We start from the raw sequence: 12,410 nt of genomic DNA, 5'->3' as shown, positions 1-12,410 counted from the left end.
TGGAGGAGGGCCAGTCTTCGTGCCGGATGAAGTCGATTTCACGCGCCGCTAGCCAGCCTTGTGTGCTCTTCGCTCTATGAGCTGGCGCCGAATCTTGTTGGAATACCCAGTGCCTGTTATTGAACATGGTATGAGAAACGGGTTCCACAAGGTTCGTCAGGACTGTATTTTGATACACAACTGCATTCGTTTTTACACCTTTCTCACAAAAATGTACCTCTGTTAAGCCCCAATAAGAAACTCCCAACCATACCATGAGCGAGGATGGAAAATGACCTCGTTGGACACGCGGAATACGGTTGCTCGCTTCTTCACTACTGTGTGCGTACACCTTATCATTTTGTTTGTTGTAGCTCTCTTCTACGGTAAAAATTTTTTCATCCGAAAAAAGAATTTCCCTTTATTTTTTTCCCGCGTACCGCATCAACAAAGCGCGGCATCTCTTCAGTCTCAGGTCCATTAGACGAGCATTCAAACGATGTCCTGTTTTTCTTCGATATGCCCGAAGCCCTAAGTCTTCATTTAACACCCTTTTCACCGTGGTTCTGCTTAACCCCATCTGAAGGGCCAACAGTTTCTGCTTACGTTTGGGATTTCTTTGAATTCGCGCCTTCACAGCTTTTATCACTGCTGGAGTCCTAACAGACCGAGGGCGACCACTTCTTGACCTGTCATCTACACTAGAGTCTTCACTGTATCGTTTGATGGTACAATAAACGAATCTTTTGGTTATATTCAAATTTTTCAGTATGTTAAAAATTTGAATTGGCGCGTAACCGCAACGATGCCACGCAGTAACTGCAACACGGTCTTCTTTAAGCGTCCACTCCATATTTAAAAATGAGTAAAATTCTAAAAGTATACATTTTTATTTTCATGAACAATTCGAAATTCGAATTCAATAAACTTTTTTGTGGCCAGCATTCTAAAAGAAAAGTTTTTACTGTGTGACAATACTTATGACCTGACTAGGTATATGCAGACTCATCTAGAAAATTTCATTAGCGAGATTCAGGTTATTGTCAAATATTTATTTTCTGTTCAATGACAGCTACAAGGATATAACAGGCATTTTGTCTTTAAGACGAGGGTGTCTTATTTCCTCTTCTATTGTCTGACGAAATATTACCTTAGAATGTTATAGAAATTTGCAAGCCGAAGCCAAAGAGCTTTTCTTTAAGCGTCTTTCAAACATTTTCTTTTCATATTTTTTTGTTCTGTACCTATTCGCTGGTAGCCTATGGAGCTATTCCAGTTACGCCCGGATGGGGAAGTGAGTTCACGGGCTCAACTTGAGTAATTTGCTAATTCAGATCAGAATCGCGATCCACTGAGAAAATCAGGCGAGAAACTCATTTCTTATTACCTTTGAATTTACTTGTCGTCGACGTGGCCTAATATAAAACGTCCGGTGCATTCGTGTTGAGCGATGCACCGGTGTTCGAATCCCGCAGACGGATACCAATTTTTCTAATGAAATACGTACTCAATAAATGTTCACGATTGCCTTCCACGGTGAAGGAATAACATCGTGTAATAAAAATCAAACCCGCAAAATTATAATTTGCGTAATTACTGGTGGTAGGACCTCTAGTGAGTCCGCGCGGGTAGGCACCACCGCCCTGCCTATTTATGCCGTGAAGCAGTAATGCGTTTCGGTTTGAAAGGTAGGGCGGCTGCCGTTGTAACTATACTGAGACCTTAGAACTTATATCTCAAGGTGAGTGGCGCACTTATGTTGTAGATATCTATGGGCTCCAGTAACCACTTAACACCAAGTGGGCTGTGACCTCGTCCACCCATCTAAGCAATAAAATAATAAATTACTTCAACTCACTTCGAGGTTTTCAATTCGGACCATATTATTTTTCTATTTCACTCCTATTACATAACGTTAGAGTATATATAAAACATATCAACTACCATTTATTACTTTATTTCATAAGGAAAATGTTAATAAAAGCATATTTTTTTCAAGGGCCTTTGATCGAAGACCCAAACGTAATTTATACATATTTTATTGGAATATCTGGAAATCAAGAATGAGCAAACATTTTTTTTTCTTGTTCAATTTCCTCTCGTATTTTAACTGGTTTTTTTTTAACCTAACAGAAATTATTGGGCGCGTACGACATCCTATCGGAGGAGTATTGTTCAGGCCTCCCCTCAATGGAGTCGCCACACGACCGTCGGTGCTTGCCGTACTCAAAGCCTGCTGGTGCGAGAGACCCGACCTAAGACCAGATCTCAGGCTAGTGAGACTACGTTTGAAGGACATGCAAGCTGGAATGTGAGTATACTTAAGTGAGTGTACCATACCAATCTTAGGACATTTCTGGTCTTTTATGAACGTAGCTGGTAGACATGTTAACTGTTAATCTGTCGTGCGGTTAACAGAGCCAATCATCATCATCTTATACCTTTAAAGGAGCAATTCTTGTATATTAATATACTTAGTCTGGCCATAAATACTGTTACAATTAAAAATAATAAAAAATCTATTGCAAATAACATTTATTACTTTTATAGTGTGTTTGTTTAATACATAAATATAAAACAATTTAAAATATAAAGTCTCGAATTTTCTAAAAAATCGAAGTGGTCTCCATTGGCTGCAATACAGTCCTTTAAACGTTGAGGCCAGTTATCAATAGAAGCACGCACTCTTTCCATAGGAAAATTTTTCACTGCCAATCGTACGGATTGTTTTAGGGACTCCAAATTATCATGGCGCTTAGAGCAAGCCGTATTCTCTAAAACTGATCATAAATCATAATCCAGCGGATTAAGATCGGGACTAGACGACGGCCAGTCTTCAGCTCTGATGAAGTCCGAAATGTTCGTTTCCAACCAAGACTGCGTAGACCGAGCTTTATGACCTGGCGTCGAGTCTTGCTGGAAGGACCATTCTTGATTATTGAACGTGGTGTTGTTAAGGGGCTTCACTACCTTCTCAAGAATGGTATCTTGATACACTTGTGCCGATGTTTTGATACCTTTTTCACAAAAGTATGGCTCAGTCACTCCTTCATAGCTAATACCCCGCCAAACCATCACTGAAGTCGGATAGTGCCCACGTTGCACTCTGTCGACTAATTGGGAAGCTTCCTTAGAGCTTTGAGCATAAATACGGTCATTTTGTTTCCTAAAATGTTGTTCAATTGTAAAAATTTTCTCATGCGTAAACAAAATTTTTCTATGACATCCCTTTGCGTACCGCTTCAGTAGTTGTTTCGATTTTGTTCAAGTCATCTTTTAAAATACGCGACATGGTTCTAGGTGCTATCTTCATCTCCCAAGATAAAATCTTTTGCTTTCGGACAGGATTTCTTCGAATTATTTTCCTTACTGCTTTGACCACCTTTTTCGTACGAACACTACGTGGACGGCCAGATCTTTTTCTGTCACAAACAGAGGAGGTCTCATTGCACCTATTAATAGCCCGGTACACAAACATTTTACTAATACCAAGCGTAAGGAGAGTTTTAAAAATTGCATTTGGCTCCATACCTTCTTTGTGTAATGCAATCACAGCGATTCGGTTCTCTTTATCACCCCACTCCATTTTAATATCGCAAAATATTGTACAATGTATTGGCGCCAAAATGAGAAAACTTAATGAGCAATTATATAAAAATGACAGATTCCAAATTCAAATGTAATATTTTGTTTATTTTTAATTGTAGTATTTATGGCCAGACTAAGTATATGTATATAATTTGAATCTCGGAAACGGCTCCAACGATTTTCATAAAATTTAGTATACAGGGGATTTCGGGGGCGATAAATCGATCTAGCTACGATTTATTTTCAGAAAATGATGTTTTATTCGTGTTTTCAATAATCAAGTTTATCGATAATTTTGATTTTTTCTATATATTATATTATCAATATGTAATAATCAATAATAAACAATATGTACTTAATGTCGTATTTAAATATAATTTCTAAAAAAACACAATGTATAAAAAAAAAACAATAACGAGCAAAGCTCGGTCATTATCTAGTTGATATAATAACGGGAGTACTGCTTTAAAACATGAATCCGAAATTTCAATTTTCCCCGTTTCTTACAAACTTTTATTACTAGGGAGCGATTAAAGAATGAGATAGGGTTTAACCTGCTCTTTTCAAAATGGCCGTTCGAAATCAACAGCTGTTGTTTTGTGACAAACTCATTAAATAGAGATTACTGGTGGTAGGACCTCTTGTGAGTCCGCGCGGGTAGGTACCACCGCCCTGCCCATTTCTGCCGTGAAGCAGTAATGCGTTTTGAAGGGTGGGGCAGCCGTTGTAACTATACTGAGATCTTAGAACTTATATCTTAAGGTGGGTGGCGCATTTACGTTGTAGATGTCCATGGGCTCCACTAACCACTTAACGCCAGGTGGGCTGTGAGCTCGTCCACCCATCTAAGCAATAAAAAAAAAAAACAATGTAATACTTTTCTGAGGCTGACCGTGTCTATGAAGGAAATGAAACTATGCCTTTTTATGTAGGATTTGGTTACATACACAGCAATTTGCAGTGTCACGCGCTGGGGTTCGGGATATATAAATGTTCCACCAAAGTACAACTAAAAGCTGTATTCAACACTTAAAACACTCACAGACACTTCAAAATTCTCAATTCGCTTCTTCCGCTTCGCTTCATGTGATCCGTTCGCTGTTTCGCTTCGAATAGTTCCGATTACTAACTGACTGCGTGCCATCTCTGTAACGCTTTTATAGTCTAGACGAAATCCCTAGAATCGCCGAGGATATTCCACAAAAGTTGAGTATTGTGTGTTTCCGCTATCTGACAATTGATGGCGTTGTACTTCGCGAGCGTTCTAGATGCTACTAGATCCTTATAATTAGACTTTCGATATTCGTTCGACTATTCGGCGATAGATGGCGTTACTCTTACCGTCGTAACAGCAGTAACAGCGCTGCTAGAGCAGTAACAATTACTAAATTAGTATTGATTTGAAATAAAAACAATTATTGGTTTAAGTTGTGAAGTGGAATAGCGATGTTTCCTTTTTGTGACAAATTTACAATTTTTTTTTAAATCCGTATCGGCCGGGTATTAAATGTGCGCTGGATACAGAACGGAATATCCGTGTCATGACTACAATATTAAGGCTTCGTCAAACAGAACGCGGACTTAGCGCGCGTCAGAACGCTAAACTGACGGCGCGCTATGATGCCGAGATGTGTTGTACTACTATGGTAATATACCGTCAAACACAGCGCCAGCGCTATAAGTACGCAACGCTCTGTCGTTGCGTTAGAACGCTTTGACGTCAGGCGTTGTAATTTTTTACAAATTTCATTTAGCGTCCGAGTGAATGTGTATTAAAATACTGGATAATGCCCAAAAAATTGATAGAATTAGTTAGAAAATACTCATGCTTATACAATGCCACATCTGAATCACTCGACATCTTAATACTTTTAAATTTTCAGACTGCTATCGAAAGGCACTATGATTTGGCGAATGCGTCAAGGAGCGTTGGACTCATTTAGTCAATTTGTGTGACATGAAAAGAGCGCGACGTTAAAACGCAGCGCTAACTAAGTATGCGTTCTGTTTGACGAAGCCTTTAAAAAAGTGTCGCCCACGAGATTTGAACCTCCGTTCAAATCTCGTGGGCGGCCCTTTTTTTATTTTTACATTGACCTTTTTTCCGATTAGATTGTTGACGATTCATTAAAGGTTTTTTAGTCACTCGCGTAAAAAATAAATACAGTGAATGCCTACTAATATTAATTTCGTCTCAAATAATGTAAACACTTCTTAATGTGTCAATTTGAGCTATTACATTTTATTATGTATAAAAAAAAAATATGATTTAATTTTAGAAATTTAGTTTACTATATACAACGTGTTACAAAATACCCCGTAAAAAATATAATTAATTATCAAAACCAAAAATTTTGTCAACCCTAGTAAACTGTCATGTCAGGGAACCAGATTATTTAACAGAAAGGCCTCAGTACAAGGATGTTATTATACTCAAGTACTTGTCGTAATTGTCAAAAATTTTGTCGTTTTAGGTAAAAATGTAGGTACATTCTGCATAGCTTACTCTTTAATTTTACTAAAATAGAATTTGCGCATCAGTAAAAATAATAATATATTTTTATTTTTTTGGGTATGTGATACAGCGTTACTATGATTCTTAAATAACGTGAATGGACTCGCTATAAGGCCCTATTTAACCTTCTTTCGACTTTACGGGTAGTTTTGTAACACCCTGTATATATCATGTAGGAAAACGAACATATTCGACAACATGCTCGCCATGATGGAGAGGTACGCTTCGAACTTGGAGACTCTGGTCGCGGCCCGCACGGAACAACTCGCGCAAGAGAAGAAGAAGATCGATGACTTGCTGAACAGAATGCTACCCAGGTATATTCTAGACCTAGGCAGAGGACCACACATAGCGCCCTAATTTCAAAGAGTATCCCTGCAACCTATTTCTTGCGATCAATATTTTGAGTGATGTGATTATTATTATTTTTTTCTGCATAGGTAGGTGGACGAACTAACAGCTCGCCTGGTGTTAAATGGTTACCGGAGCCCATAGACATCTACGACATAAATACTGCCACCCACCTTGAGATATAAGTTCTTAGGTCTCAGTATAGTTACAACGGCTGCACCACCCTTCAAACCGAAACGCATTACTGCTTCACGGCAAAAATAGGCAGAGTGGTGGTACCTACCCGTACGGACTCACAAGACGTCCGACCACCAGTAATTACGCAAATTATAATTTTGCGGGTTTAATTCTTATTACACGATGTTATTCCTTCACCGTGGAAGTCAATTGTGAACATTTGTTAAGTACGTATTTCATTAGAAAAATGATTGGAACACCGGTTCATCGCTTGACACGATTGCACCATTTCACTCCATATTGTCATTTTTCATAAAAATAAGAATACAAATTAAAATAAGACATGACCTAAACGTCTTAGTTGCCAGGTCATAAAATTCCTTAAAAAAATTATTATTGTTTTGGTGATCATTTACCCTGAAGCTAAGGTATCGAAAGTCATCCATTAGTGACTATACTAGTTATTAATGAACATATTCGAGTACAGGACCATCGCGGACGCTGTGAAGCGCGGCGAAAGAGTAAAGGCAGAGAGTTACAAATGCGTCACCATTTACTTCAGCGATATCGTCGGCTTCACCAAAATGGCGGCCACTAACACGCCAATGAAGGTAATCACTGTCAATCTGCTGTCAATTAATTTTTTAATCAGCTTCTGTGGTCACGCGATCTGTCCGTTGTAAGCCGGCTGCTCCGCGTGCGCCATATACAGTTGGATCATATTGCGATCTAAGACCAAAACAACCCTACATCCGCGAGAAAATTCTAGTATAGGGTTCATTGAATGTCATGTCGCCATTTTGTTTTTTTATTTCGTCAAACCATAAATTATTTTCTTTTAATGTCGTCGAAAGCAAACAGAACTCTTTAAATAAGTGGTAAAAGATACAAGAACTTATTTCAGAATTTATAAAGGTCGTTAAAATATATCGAGTGGTTCATCATGGACATTTCACTTAATTACCGAAATTTATACTTGTAATTAAATGTCCGTTTTATTTGTTATTAGCAACAACAGTTCGATGTTTTTAATTGAACTTCATTTAAGTTTACTCCATTCAAATAGCTGAAGAAGTTTTTTTTTTGTTCTATTTGTTCTAAATTTTAAACTTTAAATGGCTCGCCTATTACTTTACAACTTAAAATTACTCTTAAAAGACCAAATAGCCCGTGTAAATAATATAACGTGACTAAGCAACAATAACTGCTTTATACATAAATGATTGACAATAACCATATTCAATGCGCAAAAAAATATATTTCTAGGTCTATTAAAATCATTTCAATCCTACAGCTAGATCCGTTAAAATATAATTTTTTTTAGGTGTTTCAATTTTAAATTAGTCTACTGTAAAGTTCACGCATTGTCGCTTAGTCACGTTTGCCTTTCAAGCGTCGATATACATATATACACATATATATATTATATACATTCTCTTCATCGACAGGTTGTCGAGATTTTAAACGACCTCTACACGTGCTGCGACGAAATAATATCCTACTACAATGTTTTTAAGGTAGGCTAATAAATTTAATATCAATTTTGATGCTCTTACGAAGAATTTGCTTAACAAATCGAAGAGCGAATTAAATATGAGGAATCCCTAGTACCCGCAAAAACTTTTCTAATATTTGCATAGGTTCTTAGTTACATATAGATTAATTACCAAATTATTACATTTAGAAATTTTCCTCTGCCCGATTGATGTCGGTCTATTCAAATAATTTCCACGTGTTTACACACTTAAAAGTTTATAACAACAATATGAAAACATTTCCGACATGTGTATATCCACTTGGAACTAATTCGCAATAAACCTTTCACATTGTAACTAATGAATCATGTGGATTCGCTTTATTTGCTGTGGGTTATAATCTCAAACATCGTTTACTTTTTTATTTTTATTGCTTAGATGGGTGGACGAGCTCACAGCTCACCTGGTGTTAAATGGTTACTGGAGCCCATAGACATTTACAGCGTAAATGCGCTACCCACCTTACAATGGGATTTTGACTATTTCTTTTTTTCAAGGAGAGTGTTTTAAGGAGTAAAGGGAGCTTTTTATGTTGACTTTCAACTTGACCACTTCACAGTTCATGCCTACATCCCTATACCACTGATAGTGGTGTCCGGTACACGTAGTATTTGTTTATAATCTGGCTCAAGATGTTTCCTGAGCACAGTACCATGCGTCATAGTTAATACACATAAATTAATTATAGATAAGCAGCTCAAGCACTCAACAAAAATGTTTACGGGCGTCGGCCACTAGATGGCAGTAACATATTACTTATCCTATATTTTATTTTTAATGAAGGATTTTGTAAATCTTCAGAAACCACAAATTGATAAAATTTAATCAATTTGTCTATAACAAATAAAGACTTGTATGATTTATTATTTTTTTATTTTCTTTGTTTAGTTGTACAATAATTAAATGTCTCAACTTTAACAACGTATAAGTTTAGGGGTACCTATCCGCTACAAGATGTCGCTAGTTTTCATACAAACAAAATACTTGTCTTAATGTATCGCAGTTTAAGGGGCCCTGCCATGCGTGTTTGACGTAATTCTGTCTTCCATGCCAGGTGGAAACAATAGGAGATGCATACATGGTTGTGGGAGGTCTACCAGAACGCTATTCGAGACATGCCACCGAAGTGGCCTCACTCGCATTACACGTGCTGGAAGCGGTCCCGAAAATAAGAATGAGGAGAATTCCAACTGAAAGACTTCATATCAGGATCGGTTAGTTTGAAGAATGCTGTGACTGACAAATATGAAAGACAAAGCGAATTGTTTCATGGGGTTAATTGGAATCCGGATCCTATAGACAACACGACGTGAAAGCTTGAGACATGAGGTTGAATCTAATAATGATAGTCCTACCTTTCAATAGTAGAAATAAAATCTCTGCAAAATAGATTTTTCTCAATGAAACTTATCATAGGTCTATTAGTGGACCCCTGAGTGGAGATCGAAGGAGATCATAATGATGGAGTTCTTAAAATGCGAAAGCGTAACAAACAATTAAATAAACTGGTTTTTGTATAATTTTTTTTCCTACCTAAACTGATAACCTAACGAGTGGACATCCATTACTGGCCACCTGCCTAACGTCAACTCTATTAGTAAGTCTTATAACTCCTCTATATACTCGTACCATGGAAGGAGGATGAGAAAGTATTGAAGCTTTTAAGGCTGGTCGAACTTGCAATCACATATCTACTGATGTAAGTTTAGCAGAAGGTTATACGTGTTTGCTAATCATGGAATTATGGGTCACGCCGATGATCTTTCCGGTCTTAGGTATTCACAGTGGTCCGTGCGCTGCCGGAGTGGTAGGAATCAAGATGCCCCGATACTGCCTCTTCGGGGATACAGTAAACACGGCGTCTCTAATGGAATCCACCGGAGAACCTGAAAGGATACACATCAGCAACGATACATATCTGCTCTTGAAGCAGGCCGGCGGATACCACTTCAGAGAACGTGGCGTTATAGATGTCAAGGTATATAGAGTCTGAAAGAGATTTGTAAGTCCTGGTATAAGCTAAACGAGTAATTGATGTTGTTGTTAAAATGGACTGGTTATACGGGTCTTTACAATTTGTAATAATATAAGTGGGTTTAAAAACACACACAAAAGCTTGAAAGCTTGAAGCTTTAGGCAGCGGCTTGGCTCTGCCCCTGGCATTGCTGACGTCCATGAGCGACGGTGACCACTTACCATCAGGTGGGCCGTATGCTCGTCTGCCTACAAAGGCAAGAAAAAAAAAAAAAAAAAAAAAAAAATTGACAGTTGATGACCTTTCTTGTTGATTTGAAATCCTAATATTACACATCTACATAGTAGTATATTAAAGATAGTTAGGAAAGTATTTTATAACCTTCTACTGTGAAGAGATTTTTGAAGATTTTACTCAGGTGGTGAAATAAGAAATAAACATGTTAGACCTATAAAATCACGAATGAATAAAATGGGGATTTCGAAATTAAATGACCTTCGCGGGTTTTCTTTAGATTTTCCGATGGTGAGGGTTTTTTATCAAATACATTGAGGCGTTGTCAGAAATACGGCTCGTTTTCACAAGACTGTTGACTTCAAACGAATGTGTTCGCCTTGCGATTTATAAACACGCTTCTTATGCATGCGTTATGAACAGGGCGAACAAGGAATTTATTAAAAAAAGTGTCCGTGCGTCTCCAACCACAGTGAAGTATGAACATTCACGGTTAGTGTACACTGAATGTACACTTTAGTACATTTAACTTTCCAAAACATGGTTTATTCCAAACGGTTAGTATTCCAAAACTTAAAAACAACTCGTAAAAGCTTGCGGTGCAACTCGTTTCGTTTTGTCCTTAAATTAATGGTCTGTCTTAATTATATTATAGTATTTTATATTTGAACATACAGATGATTGTAACTGTTTGAAATAATGATAACATGGAAAGCTCATGGTGGCATGGAAATGGAGATGGAAATTGTAACGTTGTAACTATACTGAGACCTTAGAACTTACATCTCAAGGTGGGTGGCGCATTTACGTTGTGGATGTCTATGGGCTCCAGTAACCACTTAACACCAGGTGGGCTGTGAGCTCGTCTACCCATCTAAGCAATAAAAAAATTATAAAAAAATTGTTTGATTCTAATATTATATTTTTGTTAATTCTCGGAATGACTCTCAATAAATTGAATGCGTTGCGATCAAACAAAGCCAAAGGACACTCCGGAAAAAATTATAACAATGACACGAGAATCATATGAAAAAACTCAAGTTAATAATTTTTTTTTTTTATTGCTTAGATCTGTGGACGAGCTCACAGCCCACCTGGTTTTAAGTGGTTACTTAGACCATAGAAATCTACAACGCAAATGCACCACCTACCTTGAGATATAAGTTCTAAGGTGTCAGTATAGTTACAAGGGCTGCCCCGTGCTGCTTCACAGAAAAATTAGGCAGGGTGGTACCACCAGTAAAAGTTTGTTTTGAAGGCGTTTGGATCTCAACTGGTCAATGATTATAAGACGCGTCTGATAGTGGCCAGCTACGGTGGTTCATAAAAAATAAATTTTTAGGACAAAGGAGAGATGAAGACGTGGTGGCTGATTGGGGAGGATCACGACAGGAGGAGGAATTATTTGAGATTTCGTAAGTAAAATCTTAAGTTCTCTTTTTGAAATTGTATTTTAGAAATTGTAATTCATAGAAATAATTCGTCCTCACACGAAGTCGTCGTGGCCTGGGAGATAAGACGCACGCTACATTCGTATCGAGCGACGCGTGTGTGCCGGTGTTCGAATCCCGCAGAGGGGTACCAATTTTTCTAATGAAATACGTACTTAACAAATGGTCACGATTGACTTCTACGGTGAAGGAATAAAATTGTGTAATAAAAAACAAGCGCGCGAAAATTTTCATTTGCGTAATGGCTGGTGGTGGGGCATCTTGTGACCTTGCGCGGGCAGGTACCACCGCCCTGCCTATTTCTGCCGTGAAGCAGCAATGCGTTTCGGTTTGAAATCTAAGACAGTCGTTGTTCTATAAAACACGGAGACTTTAGAACTCATCTCTGAAGGTGGGTGACGGTATTTAAGTTGTCAACTACTTCAACTACCGGTAACCACTTAACACTAGGTGGGCCGCGGCTCGTCCACCCGTCTAAGCAGAAAAAAATACAAAAATATATTATACCTTTTTCATATCATATTTTTATTACAAATTATTTGATGAAACAAATAATGTACTAATAATATGTACGCTAACGTTTTCAAAAGGTCTTGATAAAAGGT

At 37.8% G+C, this 12,410-nt stretch overlaps 1 protein-coding gene across 1 annotated transcript in view; it reads left to right on the top strand.

Moving 5' to 3' along the window:
- Positions 1 to 12,410, top strand: part of LOC110386620 (guanylate cyclase 32E) — a 53,783-nt gene that overhangs the window by 35,935 nt on the left and 5,438 nt on the right. Inside the window, exons 9-15 of the mRNA XM_038016722.2 lie at positions 2,113 to 2,290; positions 6,259 to 6,399; positions 7,098 to 7,221; positions 8,059 to 8,127; positions 9,200 to 9,359; positions 9,921 to 10,123; positions 11,697 to 11,769. Of these exons, the coding sequence (XP_037872650.2) occupies positions 2,113 to 2,290; positions 6,259 to 6,399; positions 7,098 to 7,221; positions 8,059 to 8,127; positions 9,200 to 9,359; positions 9,921 to 10,123; positions 11,697 to 11,769 (948 nt within the window). The remainder of the gene's footprint in view (positions 1 to 2,112; positions 2,291 to 6,258; positions 6,400 to 7,097; positions 7,222 to 8,058; positions 8,128 to 9,199; positions 9,360 to 9,920; positions 10,124 to 11,696; positions 11,770 to 12,410) is intronic.

This window comes from Bombyx mori, chromosome 17, assembly GCF_030269925.1.
Source record: "Bombyx mori chromosome 17, ASM3026992v2".
Classification (NCBI taxonomy): domain Eukaryota; kingdom Metazoa; phylum Arthropoda; class Insecta; order Lepidoptera; family Bombycidae; genus Bombyx; species Bombyx mori.
The sequence above is the reverse complement of the archived record's forward strand: the minus strand, read 5'-3'. Positions and strand labels throughout refer to the sequence as shown.